The 11325-nt window shown below is 37.8% G+C and overlaps 1 protein-coding gene across 1 annotated transcript in view; it reads left to right on the top strand.

Moving 5' to 3' along the window:
* LOC107684914 (receptor-type tyrosine-protein phosphatase N2-like) overlaps window positions 1-11325 on the top strand; it is a 140907-nt gene that overhangs the window by 58714 nt on the left and 70868 nt on the right. Inside the window, exons 5-11 of the mRNA XM_016481298.1 lie at window positions 298-418; window positions 1207-1609; window positions 3165-3401; window positions 3545-3579; window positions 3664-4082; window positions 6992-7078; window positions 10955-11034. Coding sequence (XP_016336784.1) covers window positions 298-418; window positions 1207-1609; window positions 3165-3401; window positions 3545-3579; window positions 3664-4082; window positions 6992-7078; window positions 10955-11034 — 1382 coding nt within the window. The remainder of the gene's footprint in view (window positions 1-297; window positions 419-1206; window positions 1610-3164; window positions 3402-3544; window positions 3580-3663; window positions 4083-6991; window positions 7079-10954; window positions 11035-11325) is intronic.

Here is an 11325-nt window from a genome sequence, read left to right as displayed (position 1 = left end):
CGGGTGTGTGTTCACAGTGTGTGTGTGTTCACTGCTGTGTGTGTGCACTTTGGATGGGTTAAATGCAGAGCACTAATTCCTAGTATGGGTCACCATACTTGGCCACATGTCATGTCACGGCCACATGTCATGTCACTTATAAATACTGTAAAAGTATCTAATGTTCACAAATTGAACCATAGAGTAAAGTGATAATCTGATCCAGACAGGTTTGTATTCTAGACACTTTATCTACTATAATCTGTTTATCTGTTTTTAAACATGGGATTGTATTATAAACATTCCCAATGGGGACAGGAAGCTGAAGACTCAGAAAGAAGAAGTGAGCAGGACACTGCAGAGGTACCTTCAAGGTTTCCTTCCTGCTGATGTTGCCTCCTTCAAACAGAGTCCTCAAGGGCAGCAAGTGCTTTGGAAGGTGAGTCTCCAACAACTATATAAAAGAATAGTTCTGTTTACTCACATATCACTTGAAGTATTTGGATGCATATAGTGACTATATGGCAGTTCTCCCTAAAAGTGAAATCAGTAGTTTTTGGAAGGGCATATTTTCAGCTTGAGACTGTAAACAACTGGGCAGAACTACCACACATACATGGATATGCTTTCAAGGTGTATATAATATAGTAGTTACTAAATGCATTATTTTAATGCACTTTTAACAAGTGCACTGCACATGCTGTGGAATGTCAGATTTAGCAAAAATAGCCATGTATTGCTACTTGCTCTGCACTTCATTAGACAACTGTCAGATAAGAACATAGCTACTGGGGACATGTAATCCGAGGTGCAACCTGCTTGGTACTAAAAAACACCATCACCAAACAACTGTTCTTGAAGTTAACAGTCACGAGAGTTGAAAAGTTCACTGCACTATTGAATATTAGTACCCTGCAGTGTTTTGGAGCCAGCCGTGTATGTGCTGGTTTGTTCAGTGAAGTCCACCCTGCTGTTCTAAAGCCAGCTTGGCCTTCTATTCTGCAAAGGTGGGAAGAATATAATTATTTGATATAATCTCTCAAATAGAGCAGAACAATATGCAGAGCTAAAAGAGGGAGGCTGATACAATGTTAAAATGAGGCTGAAACTCTTTAAACATTATCATCTTTGGTCAGTTTTTGATAAAGATATTTTTACAAAACAATATGTATATTATGTATATTATTTATGTATTTATTTACATATTTATTTATTCTTCTCCCATAGTACAAGGGAGATGGCCCCCGTAATCACAAGGGTGTAATCCAGCTCAAAGAGAAGCCTCTTTCACCCCACATCTCCTTCCTACAAGGCCAGCCTGACCTCCAGGCCGTTGTGGAACAGCCCCCCCCAGGTCGATCATACTTCACTGGTTATGAGCAGGATCGTACTGGAGTACCTCTCGTTGAGCTTCAGCAGTATCAAGCTGGGCCCATGAGAGCACAAGATCCTGGTAAAGGTCAAACACAGGGAAAACTGCGTTACTTCAGCCTTCAGCGCACTCCAGCTACCAAAATAGAAAAACTGCCAGGAGCTTCCAAGCAACCTCCAAAGCCCCAAATCGAAAAATTGTTTTTCAAATCTTCAGCAAGCAGCCCTGCTTACAAGGAAGCCCTCAGTTCAGTAGATGGTGAGCTAATCCTTCTTCTTCTATATGTATATATGTTATACTCAGGGGCGCATTAATGCACGGGCTTTAACGGGCTGAAGCCCAGGGGCCTAGCATTTTGTAAACAAACTTACACACTCATTTTCAGCGATGCCCTGGTTGTAGTTTATAGTGAATGGGTCAGTTTAAGTTTCCCCCACACAGTTTGTATAGTTGGTATATTCCAAGTATTCCACCGATATACTAGCGAAATACACAATGCATGCGCTAGTAAAGCCCAGTACGAGAGTGTCTTTATGTTAACGTGCAGATCAAAAAGAACACAACACTGCTGTGTGAAAGGAGCTGGACCGGACAACTTTCTGTAACGTCATACAGTGCGAGTTCAGTGACTTGCGTGGATGTAATCTGTGTCAGCTGAAGGTTTTAGATTCAGTCACTGTGTTCCAACATGCTGCTTCAGAGTCTCAATCTCAAATCTGGGGATGGAAGAATAGGAATCATCCTATTGTTTAAATGTGATCATTAAACTTTGAATGGCTATGATTGAATTAATTAAGCGCGAGCACGGCACGTTTCAAAATAAAAACGCAGTTAGCAGTCACCAAATAGCTCACATTTATGCCAACTTGCCAAGTGTTGTTTCGATCTACTGATGATGAATAATGAATATTCTGTGTAATTTATGGTGTTTAAATCATACCTGTAAACTCACATTTCGGCCAGGAAAGTTTTAATGGCATTATCTTTTCATATTACCTCCGTATAATGCCTGTGATAACATAATGTTTACTTTATGTAGCTGTTCCACAAGCGCCACCTTCTGGCAAAGAATGAATTTGCATATTCACTTATATTCACATTTTACGCAGAACAGGGTTGTGAATGTTAATTGGCATATCAACAAGGAAACAAATCTGTCTGGAATCTGAAATTTGACATAAATAATTGTCAGGAAGCTTAAAAAAGTTATCTAGGGAAGGGGGGGGCCTACTGTAACGCTGTAGCCCAGGGGCCTCTGGTTATCTTAAGGCGCCCCTGGTTATACTGTATATGTTATATAAATATTTATATGTGTGTTAAAAAAGAAGCCAGGAGAAACAAATAAAGAATATTATGTTTAACATATTATGTTTAATCAAACACCTTTTATGTTAATAAGGAGAAACAGGGTCATATTATATTGGCTGTGACGAGTTTTTGCATTATAATTATCCATGTTCAGGATCAGTCTGAAGTGACTGAAAAAACATTGATATCATTATGATAATTCATGCCCCAAAATTTTAAAAAGCACAATTATTAAATTATAAATTTACCTTAATCAGAAAGAGACTGAGGTAGAGATGAGAAACACAGTCTGGCTCCAAATACTTATGTCAGATGAATTAAGCATAATGTGCTGAGCAATTACCCTGTTAGGGTCATTTATTGAATTGCACGCAAACACTGACAGTTTCGTGATGTTTTATACCTTTTTTAATCAAATAGGGGTCATACAAATTAGAGCAGGGGGGGTTTGTACACTTGCAAAATACCAGATAATTTTTCTATCTTTGCCTCTGTTTTCTCTCAGAGAAGTTCATTGATGGTGTGGTTAACCAGCTCGGATGTCAGAGCGTCAGTGTGGATACTTTGACCCCAAAGGACCTGGACAAGCTCTCCAAAGTCATCACCCAGGCCCTGCAGGTGGTGGATGGAGTGGAAGGGGTCAAAGGTAGAGAAGCCACACAGGATGAAGTGGAAGCAAAGAGGGAACCAAGTCAAGAGTTACATCAGATGGAGAAAGCAGATGGTGACAGCACACATAAAGGTAGTCACCCCTTAACAAAGACAAATATTTGATTAGTTCCTGGTTACACATGTTTTAAAACCCTAGTTACAATCCTTAAGTATAGAAATTTTTGATCAATCAAGAGCCATGATCTTTACTATGATTTTAAATTACGTTTACAGAAGCAGAAGATACTACCCTTAAATCTGATGATAAGGTAATATGTGGAAATACACAGGGCCATGTGACTCATATTTTTGTGATAGTCAATAGAATTCCCAGTTTAATTTTCTGTTTCCAGGACAAAGGTTTCATCAGCCAGCTGCTAGAGTTCCTGGATCATAACTCTGGCCCTGGATCTGTGTGTCCTCCCCAAGCAGAAGAGCCTTTTCTGGGGTACGTTGACCAGCCAAATGCTGGAAGCCCATTGAGGGCTAGTTTGGAGAATGTCCAGAGCCGGACAACGCAAACAGAACTGGACCTGATGAGGAAGAAAATGGAACCTGACACTTTAGATATAGAGCCAATGGAGGACGCTGAGGTAGCACAGTGGATGCACGGTTCTCCGGAAGTGGAACCAGAGGTTCAATCAGGAAAAGAGCCACAAAAACATTTCATGGAGAAGGAGGAGGTGGAAAAGAAGGGTGTGAGAGTGGAAGTGAATGTTGCAGCATATTCAAGTCCACATGATGGAGATTTTGGCTACATTATTACTGAAGAGTAAGTATAAATTCTACAGAAACACTTACATAGACTGTCATGATGAGAAACAAGATGTATGCACTCATGAAGGACACATGGATCTACAGTATGCTTTTGAAAGAAGTCTCTTATGCTCAGCAAGGCTGCATTTATTTGATAAAAAATACAGTGAAAACAGTAATATTGTGAAATATATTATTTTTATTATTATTTAAAATAACTCTTTTCAATTTTATCATATTTTAAAATGTCATTTATTCCTTTGATGGCAAAGCTGAATTTTCACATAATAATTAAAAAATCATTCTAATACAATGATTTGCTGCTCAAGAAACAATTCGTCTTATTATCAAAGTTGAAAACCAGTGTGCTGCTTAATATTTTTGTGGATACTGTGATACATTATTTTCATGATTCTTTAATTAATGTAAAGTGTAAAAGATTTTACTTGAAATAGAAATCTTTTGTAAAATCATAAATGCCTTGATTATCACTTTTGACCAATTTAATGCAGCTTTGCTGAATAAAAGTATTAATTTATTAAAAAATCTTACTGAGCCAAAACATTTGAACAGTAATGTATATGTAAGTTGTTATTTATACAGTACAAACAAATATACAAATAAAAATTGACTATACTGTTTTTTTTTTCTTTCTTTTTTTGCTTCAGTCACAAAATCAGTCATCACTGATGTAGCATTGGCAATTTTATTTTAAATGATTTTGCAGTGTATCATATTCCAGTATTTTATCACATTTACATTTACATTTAGTCATTTAGCAGACGCTTTTATCCAAAGCGACTTACAATTGGGGGATACATAAAGCGATTCTTCTTAAAGAGGCAAACAGACACAGGAAGTGGTTGTAATACCAAGTTCTTAGACATTGTTCAAATAAGTACAAGCTAGAAAGAGAAGGAATAAATAAATAGAGAGATTGTTTTTTTTTTTGTTTTTTTTTGTTTTTTTTATGATGAAGTCAAGTAGCTTCGAAAGAGATGGGTTTTCAGCTGTCGCTTGAAAATTGTCAGGGATTCAGCATTCCGGATAGGGGTGGGAAGATCGTTCCACCAACCAGGAGTGGTGAACGAGAATGTTCTGGAAAGTGATTTTGAGCCTCTCTGTGATGGTACCACGAGGCGTCGCTCACTAGCGGATCTCAGACTTCTGAAGGGGATGTAGATTCGTAGTAGTGAGTGGAAGTAGGCGGGTGCTGAGTCTGTAGCTGTTCTATATGCAAGCATCAATGTATTGAACTTGATTCGAGCCGCAACCGGTAGCCAGTGCAAGGAGAAAAAGAGAGGTGTAACATGGGCTCTTATCAGAGCATGGCCCTATACATATGTTATAACTACAGTTTCTGCACATTTTTAGGCAACATTTTCATCACAAGACCAGTGTATGTTTTATAGAAATTGCTCTAACCATGGTAATAAGGAGTCATCTGTGGTTTTACTTGGTTACAATGATTTCTATGCATAATGGAGTCTTTAACTCTCTCAGTCACATTTTCTTTTGTCATTTAGTGTTCATACTCAGTTTATGTTACTGCATTCCATATTGCAATTTATTTGGTTTCCCTCACCCGTCCTCTCTGTGTATATTAGTGTTAGTGTGTAAATGGTTGTGTACATTTCTCAAAGCGAAAGATGATGGCATCCACAGCCACTGCATCTCCAGTGACTTGATTTATCTCACAGAGGCTAGCTTACTGCAGTCCCATTTAACTTGGAGTACCTGAAAACACAGACACATTCTCAAAAAGGAGATTTAAAAGTGTGTAAGTGTGTATTGGAAACCGTGAAACTTTTTGAATTTTGAAAAATACCGTGATATAAATTTTTGGTCATACCGCCCAGCACTACACTCTAGCATCTTCTAATTCTCACTTTCTTTCTCATGTGTGTGAATACGCTTCCATTTAAATGCATATCATTCTTTAGGCTTGTGTGCAAGTCGCTTCGTGTGTGTTTGCACGTGTTCTGATGTGTGAGTGAGTGCGTGTGTTTTAACTCGGGCTGGCGTGGCCATATCATAAAGACATCACACTTCACAGGGATTCCATTTACACCTTATTGTTTGCCTCATTGCTGGAAAATACAGGTGATTTATCAAAGCATACAAGCCACCTGTGTCCTATTCCCTATGTGTTTTTATGCACTCTCTGCTCTCTATATACCTCATGTGAGCTGTGTTCAAGTGTAAATGTTCTCATCTATTACTGAAAGACCTCATATTTAACTATTTTATAACTTCTGGTGTTGAAAGGCATGTTTTAAATATTAATTGTTATATTTTGCAGATTTTGTCATGTTTATCCTAGAACAATTGTGTTCATTTTTTTCAATCCCAAGGTTGAGAACCTTTGTTGTAGCCCTAAATATTAAAACTATGATGTGTACCTACGCTATAGACATGAATCATACCTTAAATCGAGCAGGAGAAATGTACTAGTATGTACCCTTTTAAGCAATTGGATTTGTGATTTTCACCCAACTTAAAGTAAAGACTTAAAGTAAAGGAGAGACCTGAGTCAGATCAAAATATCAGAGACTTGTGAATTTTAAGTTATCGCCAGTAATCTGCTGCCTACACTGTCAGAAAAAAGGTACAGAAGATGTTTCTGGTAATTTGAAAGGGTACCGATATGTACCATTTAAGTACTAATATGTACACTTTAGATACAAATATTCAAATACCCAAAGGTGTACCTTCAGAAAGGGTACTGCCCAAGTGACAGATTCTGTATTATTTGTTTTCTGAGAGTTTAGCTGCATGGCTACATTTTAAAAACTACATAGAACATTTTGTAAACCCTTAGCAACACCCTGGCTACCACTCGCAACACCTTCGTTTTCTTGTGAAAATGTACAGGTCTATCTAATTGTTTTTTTTTTTCCTCTTCTCCTTTTTGTCCATACTTAGTTCGCTGTCCACTGATCAGGGGCTGAACCTCATGGATCTCTTAGCTGAGAGAGTCAGCCTTCATGTAACAGATTTTCTACAGCTCTCGTAAGTGCATGCGTGCACACAAACACACACATACATAATTGTTGAAGACAGTCTCATGCTAGTCGACACACTAATGGCACTAATGGAACACTCCACCTGTGGTTTTGTTTTGTTTTTCCATTTTGCAGTATAGTTTGGGCTAAGTACTTATTTTCAAGTGACAGCACAGTGATTAGGAGTGTGTTCTGAATTCTGTGCATATAAGTTCAAGCTTTATATAAATGGTTCAGAGAGAGGGAGAGAGAAAGAATGCATCTCGGTGTGTGTGTAGGTGTGTGTTATTCTGACCTGCCTGCAGTGGTAAATTTCAGTTCAATTACAGCATATTTTCTGATGATACCGATGTTCTACAAGTGCACAGATTAAAGACAGCTTTCTGCTTAATTGTTTGGAATGCAACAAATGCTTTCTGGCACTCTTGTATTTCACTGAGAAACTTGTTGTGGTTGCATTTCACTCACACACGTAATAAATGAAGCTTTATGTGCAAGGATAACGGAAATTTTAATGCAATTACTAATTTCTTGCACTCCTTCTCTCACACACCCAGCTTTACTTGACTTCTATTATTTAATATACACATACACATTCTCACCCTAACTGAAAACACAATTTACTTTATTTCTATATTGTTTTTACAAATGAGGATGTTTCTAATTATTTTTTTTGCTAGTTTGCTTCTTGGAATGAAGTTGTCAACAAAATATGTGCTCACACACACACACACACACAGAGAGAGAGAGAGAGAGAGAGAGAGAAAAGCGCTTTACAGATCATAATTACACTACCATTCAAAGCATTTTTTCTCAAAGTTTTATTCAGCAAGGATGCATTAAATTGATCAATAGTTATAGTAAAGACATTTATAATGTTACAGAATGTTCCTTTTTCAAACGCATGCTGTTCTTTTGATTTTCCTGTTCATCAAAGAATCCTGAAATAAGCAGAACAACTATTTTTAATAATAATAATAAGAAGAAATGTTTCTTGAGCACCATATTAGAATGACTTTTGAAAAATCGTGTGACACTGAAGAGTAATGGCTGCTGAAATTTCAGCTATTCCATCACAGGAATAATAACATTTTATTAAAACAGAAAGCAGTAAAAAAGTAGTGATATTTCACAATATTACTTATTGGTGAGCATAAGAGACTTCTTTTAAAAACATGAAAAAACATTTTGTGGAGCCCAACCTTTTTAACTATATCAAGCATATATCAATTTATTAATGAAAGAAGGACATTTTTCATCACCTGAGGAACATATTCATTTCCTCATATTCAGACCTCACTGAAATAGAAAAGAAATACAATATGTGTGTGTAGTTGAGTGCTGTCCAGTTGAGCTGTGTCTCTGCGTATGATTAATTTCCTCTCTTGAATAGGGCCTTATATCTATTTACACAGCTACCTGCTAATGTATCTTTTGTCATCTAATGCTTTTCATATTTTCTGAGAAATAATGGAAAGGTGTACTGGATGATGTTCACTCTTATATAAAACATTATGTCATAATGTAATATGGCATTTTTGGACTAAAGATAAGACGGCTAGAAAAGTGGACAAGCAGACTACATAGTGCAGAAGCAAGCTTCTGCTCATACGATCACATAAGCAGTCAATGATCAGGAAAATTCATCACACACTCATGCAAACGTTTGTACACTCAAACGCAGTGCTGCCATGTTTGGGCTTCGCACTGTGTTGCAGTTACATAAAGAGTCAGCGTAGCACCTCTCTGAACTCCAGACATGACGTAAGGGTTGTACTGTGTGCAGACAGTAGGGGGCACAGAAAAACACATACACACAATCGTGGATTTGCAATCAGACAGTCTTGTTCTCTTATACACATCGAAACATTAACACAAACGCATTCATTTACACTAATTCTACCTCTCTTTCGTTCTCTCACTCGCTTATGTATTTTTCTACAACCCACACACACACACACAGTCTACCTATCATCTCCATCCCACACTCTCCCCTATGGTGCAAAAGGAGCCAAGCAGAAGCAGTATCGTTATGTTATGGCTTTCCTCCCTCTGTGTACTGGACGTTGGTGGCATTTTACTGATAACTTATCAGCACTGATGCTGTTATAAACAGGAGTCTGGACCATTGTGTTTATTTAGCTTTAACAACCACTGTTTTCATCCAGAAATTTCCAGAAGCCAAATAGAGGTGTGTGCTCAGGTATAGAGAGGAAAGCAAAAGATGGGTGGAAATTGGCGTAGGGAAAGTAAATAAAAAGAGCCATAATGTGAGTATTTGTTAGGGGAATTATGTTTTTGTAGATATTAAAAAGCTCAAGTGCATGTAGGAGGGCATGCATGGTAGCCAAAAAATCACCTTATTCAGACCTGACTGTAAATAATATATGTATATTATAAATAAAAATACATTAAAATTGGCACATTAACAATATAGTTTCTTTTTTCAAAACAATTAATCTTAAAATAGATTACTGTTTTAGTAGACTATACTGTTTTTCCTGCTGTGGATATTATTTTTAAAACTGAGAGCAAGTCTTGATGGTTTAACATTGAGCTATGGCTTACAGTAATTTAAAATATAATAAGAATAAAATGAGACATGAGACTCTAGAAGCTCTATTATTTTCCAGCAGATATCTGGGAGTCTGTGTGTGTTAATTCTACTGAGGATGAGAGGTTACCTTGGACTTGCTCTTGCCACCTGCTGACGTGTGAATGGGATTTTGTTCTGGTGACAGATTCATTCCTCCAGTCTTCCACCTCTCTCTCTTTTTCTCTTTTATGTTCTCCCCTCTTCTCTTTTTCTATCCTCTTTTTTTCTCTCTATTTGTGACCCTCACTTCACCCTGGTCCGCAGCGGGAGTAGCTTCAGAGCTGCGTCCCAGATAAATGCATCTGCCACAGAATCAGTAACCAGGAAGATCCCTTGTTGGACAACTGCATGTTTGTAAACTAACCATCCCATTCACTGCTTTAGTCATCTTTAACTGATAAACAGACATGTTGAACAGTAGCTCATCTGCGGGTCTGTGTTGGTGTCATGGTGGCGTGCCAGTTTGCAGATCCTTCTCTTCCTTTGCCTGAGTCTGTTTTTCTGTTCGTGAGGCGATGTGTGACGGTTTGTTTTAACTGTGTCAGTTTTGAATATATTTAGCATTTTTAAAAAGCATTTCCATTCCCTTTAAAGGAACAATTCACCATGAAATATTATACTTCACAGGATTCTCTGTTAAAATAGATAAATGAATGAGGATTGCTGCTGGGATCTCACCCAGACAGCTGTTTGGCTCAATCACAAATGCCATTTGTACGAAATGCCATCATGCATTTGCACAACATTTTTGAATCACCAATTCAAATACTGCAAAGAGATTCAAATCCAATGTATTGAGTCTGTGAGCAATTTTTTTTAAAGAATGATTTCTTTTACTTTTTTACTTTTCCATTTAGACCTGTTTGCTGAATGGTGTTGATCCACTAAACATTTTAGACAACTCTTAAGAACATCAGGTTTCCTGTGAGGATTTATTTCATGGAGGAAAATCTTGTAAATTTATGTCAAAAGCAGAGAAGGAAGTTAACGGCACAGATCTGTCATAGGAAAATTAACCAAAACGCAATATTCCCTAGTGATCTGCTGTTTTAACTGTGGTGTTGTGGTGCTGCAGTTGACTGCGTCTGCAACAATGTATTTTTTAAATGATAAAAGATTATGTTCATGACTCACAGCTGCAACAGTTTTAGCTCATCACACTCACTGCATACTGGCATTCTGTTTATCTCTGTTAATCTTTATCTCCTCTTTCTTGTTTTCTCCTTATTGTCTCGTTCTTGCTCTGTCTCTTCCTCTCTCGCTCTTTTTCTTCTCTGTGTCTCTCAGGGTTCTGGGTCCAGCAGTAACCTTTCGAGTGCGCCCCAATGCTCGAAACATCAGCACGGCCCAGCTAGCCAGAGTGGCAGGTACACACAAACACACGTGCACACACACACCACTCGTTCCACTACTGCATTCTTGTTGCTATTCTGATCATCTCCTGACACATTGGGGAAGAATCCTCTCATAGTGCAACGACCTTGATTGCAGCATTAGTTATTTTCAAGGTTTAAACCCCCTTTTAACACACAGTTCAAATACGTATGTGCACACACTAGGGATGCACCGATACCACTTTTTTCAGTACTCGCCTGATACCGATACTTTTATTTTTGGTACTTGCCGATACCGAGTACCGATACCAATATTTTTATTGC

The sequence above is a fragment of the Sinocyclocheilus anshuiensis genome, unplaced genomic scaffold, assembly GCF_001515605.1.
Source record: "Sinocyclocheilus anshuiensis isolate Anshui unplaced genomic scaffold, SAMN03320099.WGS_v1.1 scaffold613, whole genome shotgun sequence".
Classification (NCBI taxonomy): domain Eukaryota; kingdom Metazoa; phylum Chordata; class Actinopteri; order Cypriniformes; family Cyprinidae; genus Sinocyclocheilus; species Sinocyclocheilus anshuiensis.
Note: the sequence above shows the minus strand (reverse complement) of the source record. Positions and strands in the feature narration are given on the sequence as shown.